The sequence below is a fragment of the Oncorhynchus masou genome, chromosome 10 (genome assembly GCF_036934945.1).
Source record: "Oncorhynchus masou masou isolate Uvic2021 chromosome 10, UVic_Omas_1.1, whole genome shotgun sequence".
In the NCBI taxonomy this organism is placed as follows: domain Eukaryota; kingdom Metazoa; phylum Chordata; class Actinopteri; order Salmoniformes; family Salmonidae; genus Oncorhynchus; species Oncorhynchus masou.
In genome coordinates, this window is record NC_088221.1 from 32,091,300 (window position 1) to 32,113,589 (window position 22,290).

At 42.5% G+C, this 22,290-nt stretch overlaps 1 protein-coding gene across 1 annotated transcript; it reads left to right on the top strand.

Annotated features, from left to right (window-relative positions):
• The first annotated feature begins 10,622 nt into the window (after positions 1–10,622).
• Positions 10,623–20,996, top strand: LOC135547538 (LON peptidase N-terminal domain and RING finger protein 2-like). The gene is made up of 10 exons (XM_064976618.1): positions 10,623–11,955; positions 13,091–13,209; positions 13,995–14,117; positions 14,801–14,962; positions 15,047–15,375; positions 15,507–15,621; positions 15,897–16,018; positions 16,135–16,456; positions 16,583–16,732; positions 16,863–20,996. Exons 1-10 carry the CDS (start codon positions 11,214–11,216, stop codon positions 17,019–17,021), a joined length of 2,343 nt encoding a protein of 780 aa, XP_064832690.1. The 5' UTR covers positions 10,623–11,213; the 3' UTR covers positions 17,022–20,996.
• Positions 20,997–22,290: the final 1,294 nt, after the last annotated feature.

Consider the following 22,290-nt stretch of genomic DNA (forward strand, 5'->3'; position numbering starts at 1 on the left):
AGGGTCCTATCCAGAATACACCCATAATCTCTTCCTCTCGAGTCGTAGTCCCTGAATTATGGAACGTAGATGTGGACATCCGCCAGGATCTGTGGAGGGAGCCCGCACCCACTCCCTGTCCTCCTGAGTGCATCTATGTTCCCATGGGGATAAGGGATTGGCTGCTGACCTGGACGCCCACAGTTGTCGTCACTGGACATCCAGGTATTTCTTGCATCCCCCAATCTATCTCAGAGAAGTATTGGTGGCCTAACTTGGCGCAGGACGTTAGTCGCTACGTCAACTCCTGTTCTGTATGTGCTCAAACCAAATCCCCCCGGCACACTCCAGCTGAGAAACTCCTTCCCCTTCCCGTGCCTCAGCTTCCCTGGTCTCATCTATCCATTGACTTTGTCACTGGTGGTTGTGGATATATTTTCTAAATCCTGTCGTTTCATTCCTTTCTCTGGTCTCCCTACCACTCTCCCGGTCCGAGGCACTATTCCAGCAGGTCTTCTGGCATTATTGCCTTGTGGAGGACATAGTCTCAGACCGTGACCCTAAATTCACCACACGGGTATGGATAGCCTTTATGGAGAAGCTAAGGGTCACGGTCAGCCTCACTTCCGGGTACAGGACTCAGTCCAACGTGTAGGTGGAGAGGATGAACCAGGAGCTGGGGAGGTTCATGAGGAATCACTGCAAGGACCGGTATGGAGAGTGGGTCCGACTCCTTCCAGAATTCGTTACATCACTCCTCCACTGGGCTGACTCCCTTCCAGTGTGTTCTTGATTTTCAGACGGCTCTGGCTCAGTGGACCCCGGGCCAGACCGCAGCTCCTGCGGTTGATGAGTGGTTCAGGCACAGAAGAAGTGTGGAGCGAGGATCACGTGAGACTCCAGCACGCCGTCCACCGTCAGAAGGAGCAGGCAGACCGCCACCGCAGTGAGACTCCCGTGTTCCATCCTGACGTTTGTGTCTGGCTCTCTACCAGGAACCTTCCAATCTGCCTGCTCTGCAAGGAGCTGAGCCCCCGGGTTTGTGGGGCCATTCATGGTTCCTCCACCCCCCGGATGTCGCGGGAGCTCCCGGCTATGCTGTCAGATCCCTGCTGGACTCCCAATGTCGTGGGGGTCGGCTTCAGTACCTGGTAGACTGGGAGGGGTATGGCCCAGAGCAGCAGTGTTGGGTTCCGGTGGAGGACTTTCTGGATCTCAATATCATCTGTGATTTCCCTCTTCGCCGTCCGGACCGGCCCGATACTCGTCCTCGGGGTCATCTCTCTGGCCGGCGTCATCCTATGGCTGGAGCCGGGGGGTACTGTCACGTTTACTCCCAATACTGCCATCCAGTGTTCGATGTAGCCGGTTTGCTAACAACCAGTTCTGGAAACCATCATTACACGCACCTGGCATTCATCATTACACGCACCTGCACTTCATCATTAGGCACACCTGGGCTCCATTATCTCCCCTTTATTTGGCACTCCCTTAGCTTCTTTCGCCAGGAAGTATTGTTTCTGTTGTTCATGTCTAGACCCTACTCCTACGTTGTATCGTTTCATGTTTGAATATTAAACTTACCACCTGCTTCTCGACTCCCAACGTCTGTGTTACAATACTGTATACTTGTTGTTGGGATTGGCATTGGGTCCGTGGGTGGCTATTGACAATGTATTTGGATTTCTCATATCTTACTCATTGTTAGAAAAATGTTTGGTCCAAATCAGATGTTAGGTACTAAACTTATTGAACATGATATTAATCCTATCCTAAATTAAAATGGCCAATTGGGTACAATCAATTAGCTTTCTCAGATCTAATTATATTTCAACAAAATAATGTTTCAGGAATGCTAATATTATCTGTTTCTAATGAGCAAAACAATTTCAGAATAATGTGTGATTGGTGGGTGTCATGGCTTGCTGAAATTACATGGAACGACCCAGCACACAAGCACACATCAAAGTCCTTAAAAATACATTTTTAATTGGGCACAAAAATCAACATTTTGCAATGGCCGTCCCAGTCTCTGGACTTAACTCATTGAAACCTGTGGTTTGAACTGCAGAGGGCAGTTCATAAAGGCAGATGAAGGATATCAAAGATCTGGAAGGATTCTGTTTGAAGGAATGGTCTAACATCCCTCCCAATGTGTTCTCCAACTCATAAAACATTAGAAAAAGAGTCAGTGTCGATATCCTCGCAAGGTGAGGTATTGAAAAGTACTGAAAACAGTGGTGTCAATCATTTTTACCCCTTACTTTTTGAGAAAAAATATTATTACTTGTTAAACAAAATATTTCTCTGTATTAGTATAAAATATAATTCCCCTTTATTTTGCATACCTAGCTCACTATTTGAATAATTTATTTTATATAGTCATTTTTGCTAATTTTTATCAAGGATGTCAATAATATCAAACTCCACTGTATATATTAAAGTTTGTCTTTGGTTCTTAAATGAAATCATTGTTAGAACAGGGATGGCTTTGGTTCTTAAATGAAATCATTGTTAGAACAGGGATGGCCTTGGTTCTTAAATTAAATCATTGTTAGAACAGGGATGGCTTTGGTTCTCAGTGAAAGTGTTGAGAAATAATTTTTCAAATGAAATATAAATGTCATATTAAACTGTTAACTCAATTACATTGCGATCACTGACAATCAAAATAATAACTATGTCAATGGCATTACGCAAATCCAACTAAATCTTTCTGAACAAATTATGCAACCAAATAGACATAGCGGCCTTGATTAGAGGGGATTACATGGGGCCAGTCCAACCCAGGTAGCTAAGCCTTCACTTCCTCCCTGAGAGAGAGAGAGGCCTGACCTCTGGGATTCAATCCAACCAACCATAACAATGTTTACACAGTGTCTTTGTTTACCTACTTCCACCCATACACACTGTATTCTGGAAGTATCTACATGTGAGGGTCTCTACCCGGCTGGTAGTGGTGGTAGTATGTTTTTAAAGTAAAACCTGTCATTTTATTTGAACATGGAAAAAATAACTAATGGCCTTAAATGAAGTATAGCTGTCTTCAGACTCAAGCCATCTAACAGCCCAGCCAGCAGAGCTGACCGTTACGTGTAGCCACTCAGGGTACACTCCAACCCTGGCTAATCACCTCATCAAGTGGTGACAGTCGGCAATTTGAGGCCAAAGAGGCGCAAAACCAGTATGACTATTGTTATCAAGTAGCCCTGTTTGCATCTTGAGCTCAACAACAAGCCCCAAGTTATGTTGTTTTCCTTTGGAGGGAGATGGTTATTGAATCTCTCACAAAACTAAACAAATGAGAGGTTGTCTGGGAAGCGCTTTCTCTTGTGTTAGAGTAGAGGAGGACTCCTTCTTTTAGATTTATTGATACCATGGAGAAGAATGTTTCTTTAAATTGACAATTGCGTATTGTAAATAGAAACAAAGTCTCTTGGGGCTGTTTTGAATCAATAGCGAGAGTGGAAGGTTTGCATGTATATATATACGTCATCCACACAACCGAAAGGTTGCTGGTTTGAATCCCCGAGCCAAATAGGTTAAAAAAGTCTGTCGATGTGCCCTTGCCCAAGGCACTTAACACTAGTGTTGCTCTGGATAAGAGAGTCTGCTAAATGGCGGAAATGTTAAAAATGTTCAAAGAAATATGTCATGAATCTTGCATGAGTGCAAATGAGTTATTACGTTCTGTTTTTTTAATTCTAGATAAGTAACACCTGGAACTTTTCCCGAATACAGTGATATCATGAATGTAATTTAGCTCTGGCAAATCCTGACCAAGGTGGCCCAGATCCTAGGCATAAACATCCTACATAATCTTGACAATGTCAACGGCCTGTTCTGTGTTTCTGGTCCCCAAATACCAGTATATGATATGATCAATAACCCTAACTGTATTACTGGACTTTTTTGTGCAATTTAATGGCCCTTTGCTCACACACATTCAGCACCTCTTGGCATGATCTCATCCCAATTCTTATGCCAACATAACTCTTATGAAATATAACTCATATGTCAACATTTTATAACATCACTAGTCATGGTGACTCATGAGATACTGTTTTGATACTCCTTACTTAACTGTGGTGAAACGTGCAATACGTACTGGGAGGCCTTTCCACTCTGTCAGTGAGTTTCATAACAGTGAGTTTCTTCCTGAGGGGGAATCCTATAGATTAATCTTCTTAACCAGAATCTCAGGTTAGCCACGGATTATTATGCTTCATTAAATGGTTTTACAACAGAGGTTTTGGCTTTTCTTCACCTCTTTGATGTCTTCATGGATGCTGACCAGATGAGACTCAAAGAGCCTGTTCTGCTTTTGCCTTTGTCAGAGTGTGCTCTGCCCTTATTGATGTAATTTGTTAAATACACTTCAATCCATCTAGATGAAGGGGGAGACATGTTTCAGACGGATTTTTAAACCTTTAGACCAGTGGTCACCAACTGGTTGACCTCCAAGCCATTCCTAGTCGATCACCAAACATTTCTGTAAATAAAACAACAATAAAGCATTGCATTCCAATTTTTTTATTGGTTTCACGCTGTATTTGTATTTATTATGGATCCCCTGCTGCCAAGGCGGCAGCTACTCTTCCTGAGGTCCAGAAAAATTAAGGCAGTTTACACCATTTTAAAAGCATTACAATGCATTCACAGATTTCACAACACACTGTGTGCCCTCAGGCCCCTACTCCACCACTACCACATATATACAGTATGTTATCGTGTGTGTGTGTGATAGAGGAATTCTAAAATCCTATATGTTTTATAGCCAAAACCAAATTCACACTCTATCTATTTCTTAATAAGTTGTAAGTTTATTATTTTTGCATGAAATAGATCGAGACCAGTCTTAAAAGTCAGGTAGTAGCGTTTAATTCAAGAGAGTACTGAACTAAAATACAAAGAACATTACATTTAAAGGGAAGATAAAAATGACGTCATCAGTTTCTCACACTCTCTCCGATCCACACAATAGCGCAGTGTCTTCAGTTCTGGAGATCGTCTTCTACTCCCCTCATAAAACAAACATTCCAATCTGTCTGAAAGGATACCTGCCCTCCTTCTCCCTTTCCCACAAGGTACAGACAATTAATTTGTTTTACCTACATTTTCGGTCCTAGTTTAACCAAGAACCCACACATTTCATACCATAACATAATAGTATTAAAACTTAATGGTTCTAAAGGAAATGTATACATAATTAATCATTTCAACTATAATTTCCTCCAACAGTGTGTATGCATGTATCTGTGCCTATGTTTGTGTTGCTTCACAGTTCCCGCTGTTCCATAAGGTGTTTTTTAAATATGTTTTTTAAAATATAATTTTACTGCTTGCATGAGTTACTTGATGTGGAATAGAGTTCCATGTATTCATGGCTCTACGTAGTACTGTGCGTCTTCCATAGTCTCTCCTCCACTTTGAGCCAGGAGAGATTGACATGGGTATTATTAATATTAGCTCTCTGTATACATCCAAGGACCAGCCATGCTGCCCTGTTCTGAACCAATTGCAATTTTCCTAAATCCTTTTTTTGTGGCACCTGACCACACGACTGAACAGTAGTCCAGGTGCAACAAAACTAGGGCCTGTAGGACCTGCCTTGTTGATAGTGCTGTTAAGAAGGTAGAGCAGTGCTTTATTATGGACAGACATTCATCTTAGCTACTGTTGTATCAATATGTTTTGACCATGACAGTTTACAATCCAGGGTAACTCCAAGCAGTTTAGTCACCTCAACTTGCTCAATTACCACATGATATATTACAAGATTTATTTGAGGTTTAGGGTTTAGTGAATGATTTGTCCCAAATACAATGCTTATAGTTTTAGAAATATTTAGGATGAACTTATTCCTTGCCACCCACTCTGAAACTAACTGCAACTCTGTGTTAAGTGTTGCAGTCATTTCGGTCGCAGTACTTGGCATGTATAGTGTTGAGTCATTCGCATACATAGACACTCTGGCTTTACTCAAAGCCAGTGGCAATTCATTAGTAAAGATTGAAAAAAGTAATGGGCCTAGACAGCTGCCTTGGGAAATTCCTGATTCTACCTGGATTATGTTGGAGAGGCTTCCTTTAAAGAACATCCTCTGTGTTCTGTTAGACAGGTAACTCTTTATCCACAATATAGCAGGGAGTGTAAAGCCATAACTCATAAGTTTTGCCAGTAGCAGACTTTGATCGATAATGTCAAAAACTGCACTGAAGTCTAACATAACAGCCTCCACAATCTTTTTATCATCAATTTCTCTCCGCCAATCATCAGTCATTTGGGTAAGTTCTGTGCTTGTTGAATGTTCTTCTTGATAAGCATGCTGAAAGTTTGCTATTTTACAGTAAACAAATTGACAACATTGTATCTGGTCAAACACCATTTTTCCCAAAAGTTTACTAAGGGTTGGTAACAGGCTGGTTGGTTAGCTATTTGGGCCAGTAAAGGGGGCTTTACTATTCTTGGGTAGCGAAATGACTTTTGCTTCCCTCCAAGCCTGGGGGCACACACATTCTAGTAGGCTTAAATTTCAAATATGGCAAATAGTAGTGGCAATATCGTCTATTTAGTAATTTTCCATCCAAGTTGTCAGACCCTGGAGGCTTGTCATTGTCAATAGACAACAATATTTTTTTTCACCTATTCCAAACTAACTTAACAGAATTTAAAGTTACAATGCTTGTCTTTCATAATTTGGTCAGATATACTGGGATGTGTAGTGTCAGCATTTGTTGTTGGCATATCATGCATACATTTGCTAATCTTGCCAATGAAAAATATCATTAAAATAGTTGGCAATATAAGTTGGTTTTGTGATGAATGAGCAATCTGATTCAATGAGTGATGGAGTTGAGTTTGCCTTTTTCCCAAAATGTAATATAAGGTGCTCCAAAGCTTTTTTACTATCATTCTTTATTTCATTTATCTTTGTTCCATAGTGTAGTTTCTTCTTCTTTTTATTCAGTTTAGTCACATGATTTCTCAATTTGCAATTTTTGCCAATTGGTTGTGTAGCCAGACTTATTTGCCATTCCTTTTGACTCATCCCTCTCAACAATACAAGTTTTCAATTCCTCATCAATCCATGGGGATTTAACAGTTTTACAGTCGTTTTCTTAAATGGGTGCATGCTTATTAGCAACTGGAATAAGCATGTTCATAAATGTGTCAAGTGCGGTGTCTGTTTGCTCCTCATTACACACCACGGACTAACAAATATAGTCATTACATCAATTACATAGGAATCACTACAAAACTTATTGTCTCACCTCTGATACTGTATATTAGGCCCAGCCTTTGGAACTTTGGATTTCCTAGATATTGCTACTATATTGTGATCACTACATGCGATGGATCTGGATACTACTTTCAAGTACATTTCTGCAGCATTAGTAAAGATGTGATCAATACATGTTGATGATTTCATTCCTGTGCCAACTACCCTGGTAGGTTGACTGATAACCTGAACCAGGTTGCATGCACTGGTTACTGTTTGAAGCTTTTTCTTGAATGGGCAGCTTGATGAAAGCCAGCAATATTTCAAATCACCCAGAAAATATACCTCTCTGTTGATATCACATACAGTTGAAGATGGAAGTTTACATACTCTTAGGTTGGAGTCATTAAAACTCGTTTTTCAACCAATCCACACATTTCTTGTTAACAAACTATAGTTTTGGCAAGTCGGTTAGGACATCTACTTTGTGCATGACACAAGTCATTTTTCCAACAATTGTTTACAGACAGATTATTTCACTTATAATTCAGTGCATCACAATTCCAGTGGGTCAGAAGTTTACATACAATGAATTGGCTGTACCTTTAAACAGCTTGGAAAATTCCAAAAAATTATGTCATGTCTTTAGAAGCTTCTTATAGGCTAATTGACATAATTTGAGTCAATTGGAGGTGTACCTGTGGATGTATTTCAAGGCCTACCTTCAAACTCAGTGCCTCTGTGCCTGACATCATGGGAAAATCAAAAGAAATCAGCCAAGACCTCAGAAAATAAAATTGTAGACCTCCACAGGTCTGGTTCATTCTTGGGAGCAATTTCCAAATGCCTGAAGGTACCACGTTCATCTGTACAAACAATAGTACGCAAGTATAAACACCATGGGACCATGCAGCCCTCATACCGCTCAGGAAGGAGACGCGTTCTGTCTCCTAGAGATGAGGAAGGCTGTGTTACCAATTTTAACCATTTAATGTGTCTGAAGGTAGAATTCTGCCTACCCGGAAGGCCCATAGAACAAATCAAGTGTACCTATTCGCCTACCTCTGGCCAACCAGATAGCTCAGATCATCATGTCTGCAGTTTCCTTGTGCAATAGACTGGAAAAGCCTGGAACGCACATCAAAGTTGATAATGTGAGATTTCAAAACTTTTAAAACCATGACCACAGAGTGACTCAACAAATATAGCAACAAGCTGATATTTGTATGAGTAAGTTCATGTTTAAGTTGTTATTCAGCACAGTCAACACTTAAACAGATTTATAAGCCATAAAATGCATGTGTTTCAAAAAATCTTGCATAGCTATTATTGGTGGCTTGTGTATTTTTTAATATCGAGGAATATTTCACTTTCTCTGGTCATAGGAGTAACAAAATTAATTGGTGCATGACGCAGAAGAAATGCAGTGCGACTTAAGTTTGCTATCAGCTGGAAGACTGTCCCATTTTCTCAGTGGAGGGAGGGAGACTGGAGGGATGGTGAGTACGGTGAGAGGCAGCCTCCCATTCCAGGTGACTACCTCATGAAGATGGTTGAGAGAATGCCAAGAGTGGCTACTTTGATGAATCTCAAATATAAAATATATTTGGATTTGTTTAACACTTTTTTGGTTACTACATGATTCTATGTGTTATTTCATACTTTTAATGTCCTCACTATTATTCTACAACGTAGAAAATATTGAAAATAAAGAAAAGCCCTTCAATGAGTAGGTGTATCCAAACTTTTGACTGGTACTGTATATTATGCTCGCTCAGCTGTGAGTAACATGTAATACAACAAATGATTTATACCAGTGTGATCATATACCTACAATTTTGAAATATAATTTCAAAATGGTCTGAGAAGACCAACATTGGCATGGCAATTCAAGCATAGCCAATATGCAATGATAATGTATTGGGCCTATAACCTACTGTACAAACTTCATTGCTACAAAACTGTTTTTAATTGGTTAATGTTACATAGGCGTATGTTTTGTAAGCATAGGGTTACGTTTAAAAAAAATCTGAATGGTAGATCTCGGCTTGCATTTCAACTCAAAGTGATCTCGACTCAGAAATGGTTGGTAACCACTGCTTTAGACAAATGAGTCATGGATTGGGTATGTGTGCCATTCAGAGGGTGAATGGGCAAGACAAAATATTTAAGTGCCATTGAACAGGATATGGTAGTAGCTGTCAGGCTACCGGTTTGTGTCAAGAATGGCAATGCTGTTGGGTTTTTCACACACAAACAGTTTCCTGTGTGTATCAAGAATGGTCCACCACTCAATGGACTTCCAGCAACACAATATTAGGAAGGTGTTCATAATGTTTTGTATTCAGTGTGTATAGTTCTATATAACTCTTGTACATTCAGGAAAATAACCCTGAGTGTTTCACAATATGAGATGTGAGCAATAGACACAGTGTTCCTATGACAGATGGATTGTGTCATTGACTAGACAGGTCAAACAAAATGAGACGTTTAAAGGGTTTAAAAGTCTCATTTTTACCTTGAGGGGTGCAACAACTGTGTGATATAATCTCAAAACAAAACATTCTCTCTGAAAGATAAAGGATGTACTTTCGTAATGTGATAATTCCTATTTTCTTTGTTTAGTTTAGACCATTGAGGTGGGTAGAGAAGCAGCCAGTTGTTAACATTCACGAGGCCCCCCTTACAAGGGCCGAGCAAGCGCCCCCCAAATTAATTCCTGTAATCCTACACATGGGGAGACAGAACATTTTGTAACAGAACGAGTTTTATAACTAATCTCATGCTCTCATGATATAAAAAAAATCCCATTAGATTGATAGAAAATGTTACCGTTTTAAAGCTAATTTCATATTATTATAAACATTTTGCTAGTGGCAGCATCATCGTACGAATGCGAAACGTTGGGAGATGTAAATCAACATAAAAACGGAGCCTTATACAACTTTCAAATTACACAAACGCTATTGTTACCTGGCTGAGAGAGGAAGAGATAGTTAGGGAGAGTCTTCCACAGCTATTACAAAATTATACATTTTGTAGCTACTTAGCCTGCTATTTGAGTTGGTCATATTATTGTTATTATCATATCGAATAATGCCTAAGTTAAATTTCTGTTTTGAAAATGGCATCCACCAGCAATTTTGACCACATTTTCAAAGGATAAGATTATAGTTTTCCGTGTCTTAAATCACCACAATATGTTTTGAAAGTGTTCTCAAAACAAATGTATGTGTTATTCTCGCTTTGCGTTTTATGTACATTATTACATAAAACAATGCATCCCACTGGTTGTTATATGAATTGGGTGCCGGGCGATTTACAATGTTGACGGTATTGGGGTATTTCCAATGTTGCGTCGTAACCATATAATGGACCAATGACGTTTCCGAGATAACGACACGTGCTCATGTGCGCGGCGATGCATCTCTGAAATTGAATTCATCAATTGGTCTGCAAGATAGAGTACAGCGAGGACCAGCTACTTGCCTTTTAATTGCATTTTTTCCCCCTAACAGTTAGAAGTTAATTTGGCTATTTAAACGGAGTAGGAAATTTGCAAACCCCCGATGGAGGATTTGAGCTGCCAACAATGTTTTGCTAGCCAGCAATTACAGACCGCCTTCTTGCTGTATTTTGAGGAGGCGTAGCTAGCGAAGTTAACGTTATGTCACAGATTGGAGGTTTGGTTATGTCAGCCAACTAACGTTAGGCACATGGGAAATGGGCATTACGGTGCTGTAATATAGAATCTGTATATATAGGTTGACAAAATGGGAAGTCTTCATATGAGCTATTTTGACGTTAGTCACCAGCTCGGTGCATGTTCTATTCGGATCTCGCGGAATAAGGCCTACTAGTTCTTCTCTTGGAAAACAACACGGGTCTTTCACAATGGGACATGTAAAATAGTCTGACGTATTTTTCTGATGAGTAAGGAGTGTTTTTGTCCGAATATCAGTTAAGTTGTCAACACTGCTAGCTAGCTATACGTTTATAGTCCGAGACGAAAATGGAGACGGGAATCCAAGCTCACCAGTTTGTCCACGCGGTATCCAGCCCTAGAGCAGCGGGTATATCCACTGAAATGCTCGAGGTGGCAGCGGAAGCAACCCGGGCAGGTGACTACGACCTTGCCGCGGAAATCTATAGCTCTCAGCTGGTGGACCTCCAACATCCAGACCGGGGTATCTGTTTGCTCAAAGCTGACGCTCTTGCCCAGACCGGGCGAATAGCGGAGGCGCTTGACTCGTACTGCACCGCGGCCAACATTGGCAAACTTCGGCCGGACGAATTGCAGCTTTTGGTTGTAAACATAGCACGGACTCTTCGCGAGAAGGAGCTAAACATTAATGGGAAGGCAACGAGTTGTCATAAAAGTGGGAATGGAGACGATGGTGTCGATGCCGATACAGAGGCATTTGAGGACGAACCCCTGGACTTGTTTTCGTGCCGCCTTTGTATGTGTTTACTGTCAGAACCAACCACCATGGAGTGCGGCCATACGTTTTGCAAACATTGTTTAGAAAAAGAAACTGTCAAAGACTGCATACAATGCAAACACAAACTGAACAAAAAAGACGTACAGATCCTACCCATTGGGTTTAGAGTAAATGTCATCCTCAGTAGTTTGTTGGATAAATGGTTCGACTCTGAAAGTAAAGCCAGGAGACATTGGATAGAAGGTGAGGTCTCACAGAAGAAGCACGACTACACAGATGCTTTGGAGAAGTACAACAAAGCCTTAGAACTGGGTAAGATAATGTCACATTTACAGTTGGGATAAGCAATTTTCGGATTCTTATGTTTATCAACAGATTATGTATTTATGTAACCCTTTTACCGATTTAAAACCAGATAGATCTGGTAGACCAGATGACCTACTTTTCACTATTTCACATCGTGTCACCGATAGGGGGCGACACTGCACTGCATCTTTCGAAGCAATTATTTCATAAACCCGGTAGTCCCCACTCCCCGATTACCTAACCCGCATTCCTACTCTGACTCCGAGTCTCATACCCCATGGATTGAGATAATATTCATTGCATAATGGTTGTGCTGTTACATTAAAATGGACTGAACCCCATTCAGTCTTTCCCCCGCCATCTATCATTTTACCAACATGCTCCATGTGTTTCTTATTTAGGGAAGCTGCAGGGATTTAGGTCGCTCCCTCCTCCTCTGCTCTACCTTTGAAGCTCTACCTTTGAAACACCCGATCAGCCCTGAGCAGTTCACTCCCTATAGATATGGACAGGAGTTGTTTTCCCCAACAGTGTGACCTGAGTTTGACCAAGAAAAACTCAGGCCCCTAATTAGTCCCTTAGAAAAAAAACTTTTGTCCTGACCCTTAATATAGAGAGAGCATTGAGTCACCATCAGGAGTGAGCCAGCATCAATGTGATTAAATCCTTTGGCGTTTCAGTGGAGGCTGGCCGCAAAGCAGCTCTGATCGACTCCATACTTTCTGCTTTAATGTCAGCTGCTGACCCGGTTGTGTAAATTGGGGCACAGCGGAGTCATGTCATCCAGAGATTAGCCAAAAATAGACAATCATTAATCAGAATGTTGACCTTATCGCCTCTCCCCTCCCCACTAGCCAGAAGGGTGATACATGATATTGTAGGCCTAATTCCCAGCACACATTGTGCATGGGAGATTACAGTGCAATATTCTAATTCAAGGAAAACGTTTTCTTCTGTTTGCACATGGTAAAAGCATTTGGTTGTTGTCTGACTCACTGTAGGATTGTCTGTGCATTTACATGCTGGCTGCCTGCCCAGTAGCAAATGTCATACTGTGATAAACATCCAAAGTCACAACAATGTACCTGTTTGAAAGGGTGTAAATTCAATTTTCTCATTCTGCTTGTTCTCTGTTGTGCAGCGCCATCTGTAGGTCGGCTACTGGGACAGCGTGCTGAGCTACACTTGGAGAGTAAGAACTACAGCCAGGCCATCCAGGATGCAGAGAGCCTGTGTAGACTCAACCCTCTCTGGCCAAAGGTGAGAGAAATAGTTATGCAATCAATCTACCCAGCAGAGTATAGACCACTAGATGTCCTCTGTATTTGTGGGCCTAAAATATTAATGTCTCTGTCTAGTTATTCACATTTGAGTCATTTAGCAGAGGCTCTTATCCAGAGCGACGTACAGGAGCAATTAGGGTTAAGTGCCTTGCTCATGGGAACATTGACATATTTTGTACTTAGTCGACTGTGGGATTCGAGCCAGCAACCTTTTGGTTACTGACACAACGCTCTTAACCGCTAGGCTACCTGCTGCGGTTATGTAATGAACACCCACTACCTCTCCACAGCCACAGGCTGACCCAGCTAATACCCAACACATTATACAGGCTTAGGACTGTGTAGCTATGTATGTGTTAAAGTATGATTTGGAGGCTGCTGTGTGTTCACAGGTGAGATAGGATGCTACATGCTTGTGTGCATGTTAATATGCAAATTACCACGGCTGACAGACATGCAAAATAGAACAGATAGAGCTGAAACCCAGGCACTGTGAATAGGGAAGAGCTTATGTTGACCTGGTTGAAGAGCTCCTGGATGTTATGACAATAATTACCAAGTTGGGGACTTAATTCCCATGTTTTGCTATTTTTAAAAAGTTAACTTAAATTGTTTAGGAAGGTCATTAACAATATTCAGATTACTCGTTATCAGTGTTTTGAAAATATACTTTAGATGTATAATTGAAATGCCAATAGAGTATTTCCTACTCTTTTTTTTGTGTCCCTACTCAAAATGTTTTTCCTCGCTGTGTTCTCCCAGGCCCACTACATCAAGGCCTCAGCCCTGAGTAAAGCCAACCGCAACGATGAGGCCTTAAAGGAGTACTTCATGTGTGTGGCACTGAAACCTGATTGGATGATGGTGAAGCTGGAAGCCCAGAAGGTAATACTCAATTTTACCCCCCTTCAATTCAGCATTCCAGTTGAAGCTAGTTCAAAAATGTAAAAGGTTTCAAACTCTTTTGTCCATTTATTTCCATTACACAGGCCCAACCACAAACATAATGCCCTTAATGTCACATCACAATAGTATAAAAAAAATCACAGTACAATCACAGTTGCTATGGTACTAATGCAGTATCACTATGTACGATATGACAGTGTAAATCTGTTTCTATGCTTACCAGACAGGATTAGTTTGGTTTTAAATCCTGCTCCACCTATAGGTGATGACGCAATGCCCCCATTCCAGCTGTCTTAGCTGGGGAGCTATGCCAACCCTATCCCCTGCTGTCACTGTGGCCTGTTTTAGTATCTCTACTGCTGTTACATTCACTGCAATATGTACTGTCATTATGACAAGACCATCTGTTCAGTATGTGAGCCTTGTCCTTTATTTCCACTGTCACATATTCCCTTTACACTATGGATACTATTTCAAGTTCCAAGTTTTTATTGGCACTTGCACAAGTACAATGAAACACCTTTCTTACAGAGAGAGCATTGAGGCAAGTCAGGAAGGAGAGCGAGCCAGCGTCAGAGGGTGATTAAGAGTTATAAGCTACTTATGAGTGCTATGACATTGTATGAGCATACTTACTGACAGTGTGTGTTCTGTTTTTGTAGGTGCTTAGTGAGCTGTTCTCGTCAGTGTTTGAGAAGGATGGTCAGCCCACTCCCATACATCCTCTACAGGGTGGTCCCTCCACTCGCCTCCTTAAGCCCCCCGCCCTGTACGGCTCTCTAAACCCCTTCACCATGCCACAGAAGCCTGGCTGCTCCTCACAGGTCAGTGCATACATACATGCACACACATTTACACCCCCACACACCTATTTCTCCTAGTAACCCCTCTCCTTTTCCATTCTCCAGGACTTAGAGTTCAGAGTGAGTAAGAGTTCTTTGTGCGATGGTCCCTCAGACTCCTCCAAACATCCCCTGTCCCCCAGCAGTAAAGCTGAGAAGCCCTTGCTAGAAGATGCCAAGGGCCTGGCCAGTGTCCTGGCTGCCCATCCTACCCCCCCAGGCAGCCTCAAGAGGAGACACAGTGGGGACGGCATAGCCTTCAGCCCTCCCTCCAAACTTCTCAGAGCAGATGAAGCCTGCTCGTCCTCTCACCTTCCTGCTGCTTACCTCTGGGGAAGGACGGTGTCCAAAGACCTGCTCGACAGTAGAGATATGGAGTGCTCCCTCTGTATGAGGTAAGAGGACCATCAACCAACCACCACACAATTATATCTTTACGGTTAGCTACTCAGGATGTTTGATTTTCAGTCAATAGTGATAATTAACTCTACTGATAAAGCTCCTGTTATTGTGTTGTTTCTTCCAGGCTGTTCTTTGAGCCTGTCTCCACCCCCTGTGGACACACCTTCTGCCTCAAGTGTCTAGAGCGCTGTCTGGACCACAACCCCAACTGCCCTCTCTGCAAAGAGAACCTCTCCGAGGTGTGTGTATACACATACATACACACGCACACAGAGGAAGTAGCTGTGCTCTATATGTGGATGGAAGGCTTAGGGCAGAGCTGGTGATTATGAAATGATGGCTGTAATTTCTGTCTTGTGTGATAGATGGTTTAGCGTGACAAAAACAAAGTTGGCACAAAGCTTCATCTGACAAAGGTATTAAACTAGGATATTGGACCAATGTAAAGAAAAATCCACAAAGACGTGGATGATCCAATCAAATGTAAATGTCCTATTCTGCTGTGTAATTCCAGTATCTGGCCACAAGAGGGTTCAACAAGACCCTGCTGATGGAGGAAGTGCTGCAGCGTTACCTGGGAGATGAGCTGGCAGAGAGGAAGAAGATCCATGAGGAGGAGATGAAGGAACTGGCAAAGTGAGTCACAGATTTGATCATTTTACTTAGCCATTGACTTAATGATAAATTAATCCTTGTAGACCTGCTTTTTATGCTTATCACTGACCAATCTCGTGTCCCTCCTTCCACCCTAGCTTGAACCAGGAAGTGCCGATCTTTGTGTGCACCATGGCCTTCCCCACCATCCCCTGTCCACTGCACATCTTCGAACCACGCTACCGCCTCATGATCCGCCGCTCCATGGAGACCGGTACCAAACAGTTTGGTATGTGCATCGCTGATGAGTTGAAGGGTTTTGCTGATTACGGCTGCATGCTGGAGGTCCGGGACGTCAAGTTTTTTCCTGATGGGAGGTCTGTGGTCGACACCATCGGTGTGTCCCGCTTCAAAGTACTGAGCCACGGCCAGAGAGACGGATACAACACGGCCAAAATCGAGTACCTGGAGGATAAGAAGGTGTGTACTGGCAAACACTGTGTGAGGAAGGTCATGTATGTGGATACATAAAGTGCATTATAGATATTTTGTAAGTTTGGTGTGTGTATGCTAACTGTCTTATATTGTGTGTGTGTGTGTGGTCAGGTGGAGGGCCAGGAGTTCGTGGAGCTGCAGAAGCTTTATGTCTCTGTGTACGACCAGGCCAGCGGCTGGTTCACTTCCCTTAAGGACAACATGAAGAGCCAGATAATCAGCCACTTTGGACACCTACCTGGGAAGGACCCTGACCCACAGGTACGACACTAACCTAACCATCTCTCTCTCGCACGTCGATGGTGATGGTGATACTGGTGATGGTGATACTCATGTCAGAGTGATTGAGTGTGTTGCTGTTATCAAGTTGACTTCCTCCCTCTCCCTCCAGGGTAATCCCAGTGGTCCAGCGTGGGCTTGGTGGCTGTTGGCTGTGCTGCCTCTTGACAACCGTGCCCAGCTCACCATCCTGGCCATGCCCTCCCTCAAGGACCGCCTCATTGCCATCCGCAGGGTCCTGATCTTTGTCACGCGCAAGAGACCCCGATAACCGCTCAGCCACCACCACAACCGCGTAGACCATGCATGGTCATTCACTCATTCAGTAAACCCACTCAGCTTTCATATGAGGGAAATGCCTTTGACTCCTTTACAAATGGCGCTCTCTGAATCTGAAGAATCCATTGGGTTGGATTGTAGGGGGTGGGATAGTGAGGTCATTGTTTCTGGTTATCCATCCACCTATCAATGTCCAGTTCACCTGTCCTCTGTCACAATAACTCACTGGAATTATGGACTTCTGTCACGCTATCTCTCAACTTCTTATGTCCACCCAAGGGAGGGAATAAGAGAGCACAAAATCAGACTGGTGACTGTCATGATGTGCCAGAACTGAACAGAACTGGGCCGACCAATTAACGGTGTTGCGTCCACAATGTTGTGACTTGGTGTACATTTCTATTTTAAGAAAAATAAAAAAGACCTGACAAGTACCAACACAAATGTGTGACTGAAAAAGCCTAGAGTAAATGTATTGTGTTGTCTTCAGTTTGGGTGTTATGTTTCTGTTTAACCCCTGCTAACTATGTTGAGACTCATAAAACCCAGAGCGATAGAAACCTCCAAATGGAGTAGAAAGTGTACATATAAGAATGTGCTCCTGCTTAAATGGCCTCTTCATTTCTACATGACTGGGGAAATGGATGCAAAACCAGATGTTTTGCATCTGGCCCAGTCATATGTACAGTTTAAGTTTGAAGTTTACATACACCTTAGCCAAATACATTTAAACTCAAGTTTTTCACAATTCTTGACATTTTAATCTTAGTAAAAATTCCCTGTCTTAAGTCAGTTAGGATCACCACTTTATTTTAAGAATGAAATGTCAGAATAATAGAGATTTATTTCAGCTTGTATTTCTTTCATCACATTCCCTGTGGGTCAGTTTACATACACTCAATTAGTATTCAGTAGCATTGCCTTTAAATTGTTTAACTTGGGTCAAACGTTTTGGGTAGCCTTCCACAAGCTTCCTACAATAAGTTGGGTGAATTTTGACCCATTCCTCATGACAGAGCTGATGTAACTGAGTCAGGTTTTTAGGCCTCCTTGCTCGCACGCACTTTCAGTTCTGCCCACACATTTTCTATAGGATTGAGGTCAGGGCTTTGATGGGCACTCCAATACCTTGACTTTGTTATCCTTAAGCTATTTTGCCACAACTTTGGAAGTATGCTTGGGTTCACTGTCCATTTGGAAGACCCATTTGAGACCAAGGTTTAACTTCCTGACTGATGTCTTGAGCCGTTGCTTCAATTATATCCATTTTCCTACCTCATGATGCCATCTATTTTGTGATGTGCACCAGTCCCTCCTGCAGCAAAGCACCCCCACAACATGACGCTGCCACCCCTGTGTATCACGGTTGGGATGGTGTTTGAGTTTGCGAGTCTCCCCCTTTTTCCTCCAAACATAACGATGGTCATTATAGCCAAACAGTTCTATTTTTTTGTTTCATCAGACCAGTGGACATTTCTCCAAAAAGTACGATCTTTGTCCCCATGTGCAGTTGCAAAGTGTAGTCTGGCTTTTTTATGATGGTTTTGGAGCAGTGGCTTCTTCCTTGCTGAGTGGCCTTTCAGGTTATGTGGATATAGATACTTTTGTGCCTGTTTTCCTCCAGCATCTTCAAGGTCCTTTGCTGCTGTTCTGGGATTGATTTGCACTTTTCGCACAAGTATGTTCATCTCTAGGAGACAGAATGCGTCTCCTTCCTGAGCGGTATGACAGCTGCGTGGTTCCAGGTCTTGGCTGATATCTTTTGATTTTCCCCTGATGTCAAGCAAAGAGGCACTGAGTTTGAAGGTAGGCCTTGAAATACATCCACAGGTACACCTCCAATTGACTCAAATGATGTCAATTAGCCTTTCAGAAGTTTCTAAAGCCATGACATTTTCTGGAATTTTCCAAGCTGTTTAAAGTCACAGTCAACTTAGTGTATGTAAACTTCTGACCCACTGGAATTGTGATACAGTGAAATAATCTGTAAACAATTGTCTTAACTGACATGCCAAAACTATAGTTTGTTAACAAGAAATGTGTGGAGTGGTTGAAAAACGAGTTCAATCTACTCCAATTTAAGTGTATGTAAACTTCCGACTTCAACTGTATATGTCTCAATAAGTGGTAAAGTAATAATTGCGCATATCAAAGAAATGCTAAAGAGTCCTTAAATTGGTTTAAATGCAGATTGAAAAGATTTGGGGTTCAACTCAGACATTTTTGTAAACTGTCAGTAAAATAGAGACATTCATTTCTCCACTGTAATTTGACATGGTTTATGAACATACTTTTGTATGTATGTGGATCAAGCTATTTCAGGAGTGAAGAGAGCAGTGCCGGGGTCTTGAGGTTGAAAGTGGAGGGACCACCCTGCAGAGGATGTATGGGAGTGGGCTAGCGAGGGTGTACAAAATCAAGCACACAGCCATGCAATATCCATAGATGATCTGTGACTTTCAACATGGCACCGTCATAGGATGCCACCTTTTTAACAAGTCAGTTCGTCAAATGTCTTCCCTGCTAGAGCTGCCCCATTCAACTTTAAGTGCTGTTAATGTGAAGTGGAAAAGTCTAGGATCAACAACGGCTCAGCCGAGGAACCAGACCGCTGAGTGCTGAAGCCGGTACAAATAGTCTGTCCTCGGTTGCAACATTCACTACCGAGTTCCAAACTGCCTCTGGAAGCAACCTCAGCACAATAACTGTTAGTCGGGAGCTGAATGAAATGGGTTTTCATGGCTGAGCAGCCGCACACAAGCCTAAGATCACCATGCGCAATGCCAAGCGTCGGCTGGAGTGGCATAAAGCTCGCCGCCATTGTAGTCTTGAGCAGTGGAAACACGTTCTCTGGTATGATGCTTCACCATCGCAGGCTGACGGACAAATCTGGATTCGGTGGATGCCAGGAGGAGAACACTACCTGCCCAACTGTAATGTTTGGTGGAGGAGGAATAATAGTCTGGGGCTGTTTTTCATGGTTCGGGCTAGTCCCCCTTAGTTCCAGTGAAGGGAAATCTTAACGCTACGGCATATGACATTCTAGACCAGGGGTGGGCTACTCCAGTCCTCAGGGGCCTGATTGGTGCCACACTTTTTCTTCACCCCTAACAAAACACAGCAGATTGATCAAATTGCATTACAAACTGAATATGATGATTAGGTGATTATTGGAGTCAGGTGTGTTAGCTGAGGCTGGGGCAAAACTGTGACACCAATCAGGCTGTTGAGGACTGGAGTAGCCCACCCCTGGTCTAGAGTGTCATATGTCGTAGTGTTAAGATTACCTTTCACTGGAACTAAGGCGGACTAGCCCGAACCATGAAAAACAGCCCCAGACTATATTATTCCTCTGTGCTTCTAACTTTGTGGCAACAGTTTGGGGAAGGCCCTTTCCTGTTTCAGCATGATAATGCCCCGTGCACAAAGCGAGGTCCATATGGATTTGTTGTTTTGAGATCAGTGTGGAAGAACTTGACTGGCCTGCACAGAGCCCTGACCTCAACCCCATCGAACACCTTTGGGATGAATTGGAAGTTGACTGCGAGCCAGGCCTAATCGCCCAACCTCACTAACGCTCTTGTGCTGAATGGAAGCAAGTTCCCGCAGCAATGTTCCAACATCTAGTACAAAGCCTTCCCGGAAGAGTGGAGGCTGTTCTAGCAGCAAAGGGGGGACCAACTCCATATTATGCCCATGATTTTGGAATGAGATGCTCGAGCAGGTGTCCACATACCTTTGGTCATATAGTGTATGATAGTTTGATTACATCAAACTATGATATTCCAAATGATATTCCAAAACAACGATAATGTACTGTACGTGTAGAATTACTTTGTTTCACCTTGATCTGTTTGAAACTTAACTCCTTTTTGGGTGGTGGTATGACATGCTGTATTCCCCATGTATATTTGTAAAATGAGCTGCATCAATTTTGTATCTGGAATAATAAAAAAACTCAAGTTCAGATATGTCTGAAATGTATTTTGTTTCTGATTGTTTTCCTTGAAGTGGTCAAAAAGATTGTTGGCATATCATTGTGATATCTGAATAGGAAGCTGAACCAACTAAGCCACAGTAGAGATAATGGACTGAGAGCATGTTTTGCAGAGAAACACAGCACATTACATGCAAATTACTCTCATTGAGGAAAACAAGTCTACTATAATATTTATTCAGATCTTTGTAGAATATCCCCCAATTTTAAGGACCCGTAGGTATAATTGTATTTTATATTACTTGATAAAATATTGAATTTAGCCTTTACTACTATTTTACACGTTGAATAACACTTTCATAAATGGCAAAACAGACAAGTCAAATAAATTATAAGGTTTCGAAGTGTCGACTATATCTAGGAGATGTAAAGGTCAGGATATATATATATATATATATATATATATACATATACACTGCTCAAAAAATAAAGGGAACACTTAAACACCACAATGTAACTCCAAGTCAATCACACTTCTGTGAAATCAAACTGTCCACTTTGGAAGCAACACTGATTGACAATACATTTCACATGCTGCTGTGCAAATGGAATAGACAACAGGTGGAAATTATAGGCAATTAGCAAGACACCCCCAATAAAGGAGTGGTTCTGCAGGTGTGGACCACAGACCACTTCTCAGTTCCTATGCTTCCTGGCTGATGTTTTGGTCACTTTTGAATGCTGGCGGTGCTTTCACTCTAGTGGTAGCATGATACGGTGTCTACAACCCACACAAGTGGCTCAGGTAGTGCAGCTCATCCAGGATGGGACATCAATGCGAGCTGTGGCAAGAAGGTTTGCTGTGTCTGTCAGTGTAGTGTCCAGAGCATGGAGGCGCTACCAGGACACAGGCCAGTACATCAGGAGACGTGGAGGAGGCCGTAGGAGGGCAACAACCCAGCAGCAGGACCACTACCTCCGCCTTTGTGCAAGGAGGAGCAGGAGGAGCACTGCCAGAGCCCTGCAAAATGACCTCCAGCAGGCCACAAATGTGCATGTGTCTGCTCAAACGGTCAGAAACAGACTCCATGAGGGTGGTATGAGGGCCCGACGTCCACAGGTGGGGGTTGTGCTTACAGCCCAACACCGTGCAGGACGTTTGGCATTTGCCAGAGAACACCAAGATTGGCAAATTCACCACTGGTGCCCTGTGCTCTTCACAGATGAAAGCAGGTTCACACAGAGCATGTGACAGACGTGACAGAGTGGAGACGCCGTGGAGAATGTTCTGCTGCCTGCAACATCCTCCAGCATGACCGGTTTG

Bases quoted from the DNA above. Each gene is read 5' to 3' on its own strand.
- LOC135547538 (XM_064976618.1), top strand. From the start codon at position 11,214: ATGGAGACGGGAATCCAAGCTCACCAGTTTGTCCACGCGGTATCCAGC. The intron at 16,457-16,582 runs GTGTGTACTGGC...GTGTGTGGTCAG, and splicing joins AGTACCTGGAGGATAAGAAG to GTGGAGGGCCAGGAGTTCGT. The intron at 16,733-16,862 runs GTACGACACTAA...CTCTCCCTCCAG, and splicing joins GGAAGGACCCTGACCCACAG to GGTAATCCCAGTGGTCCAGC.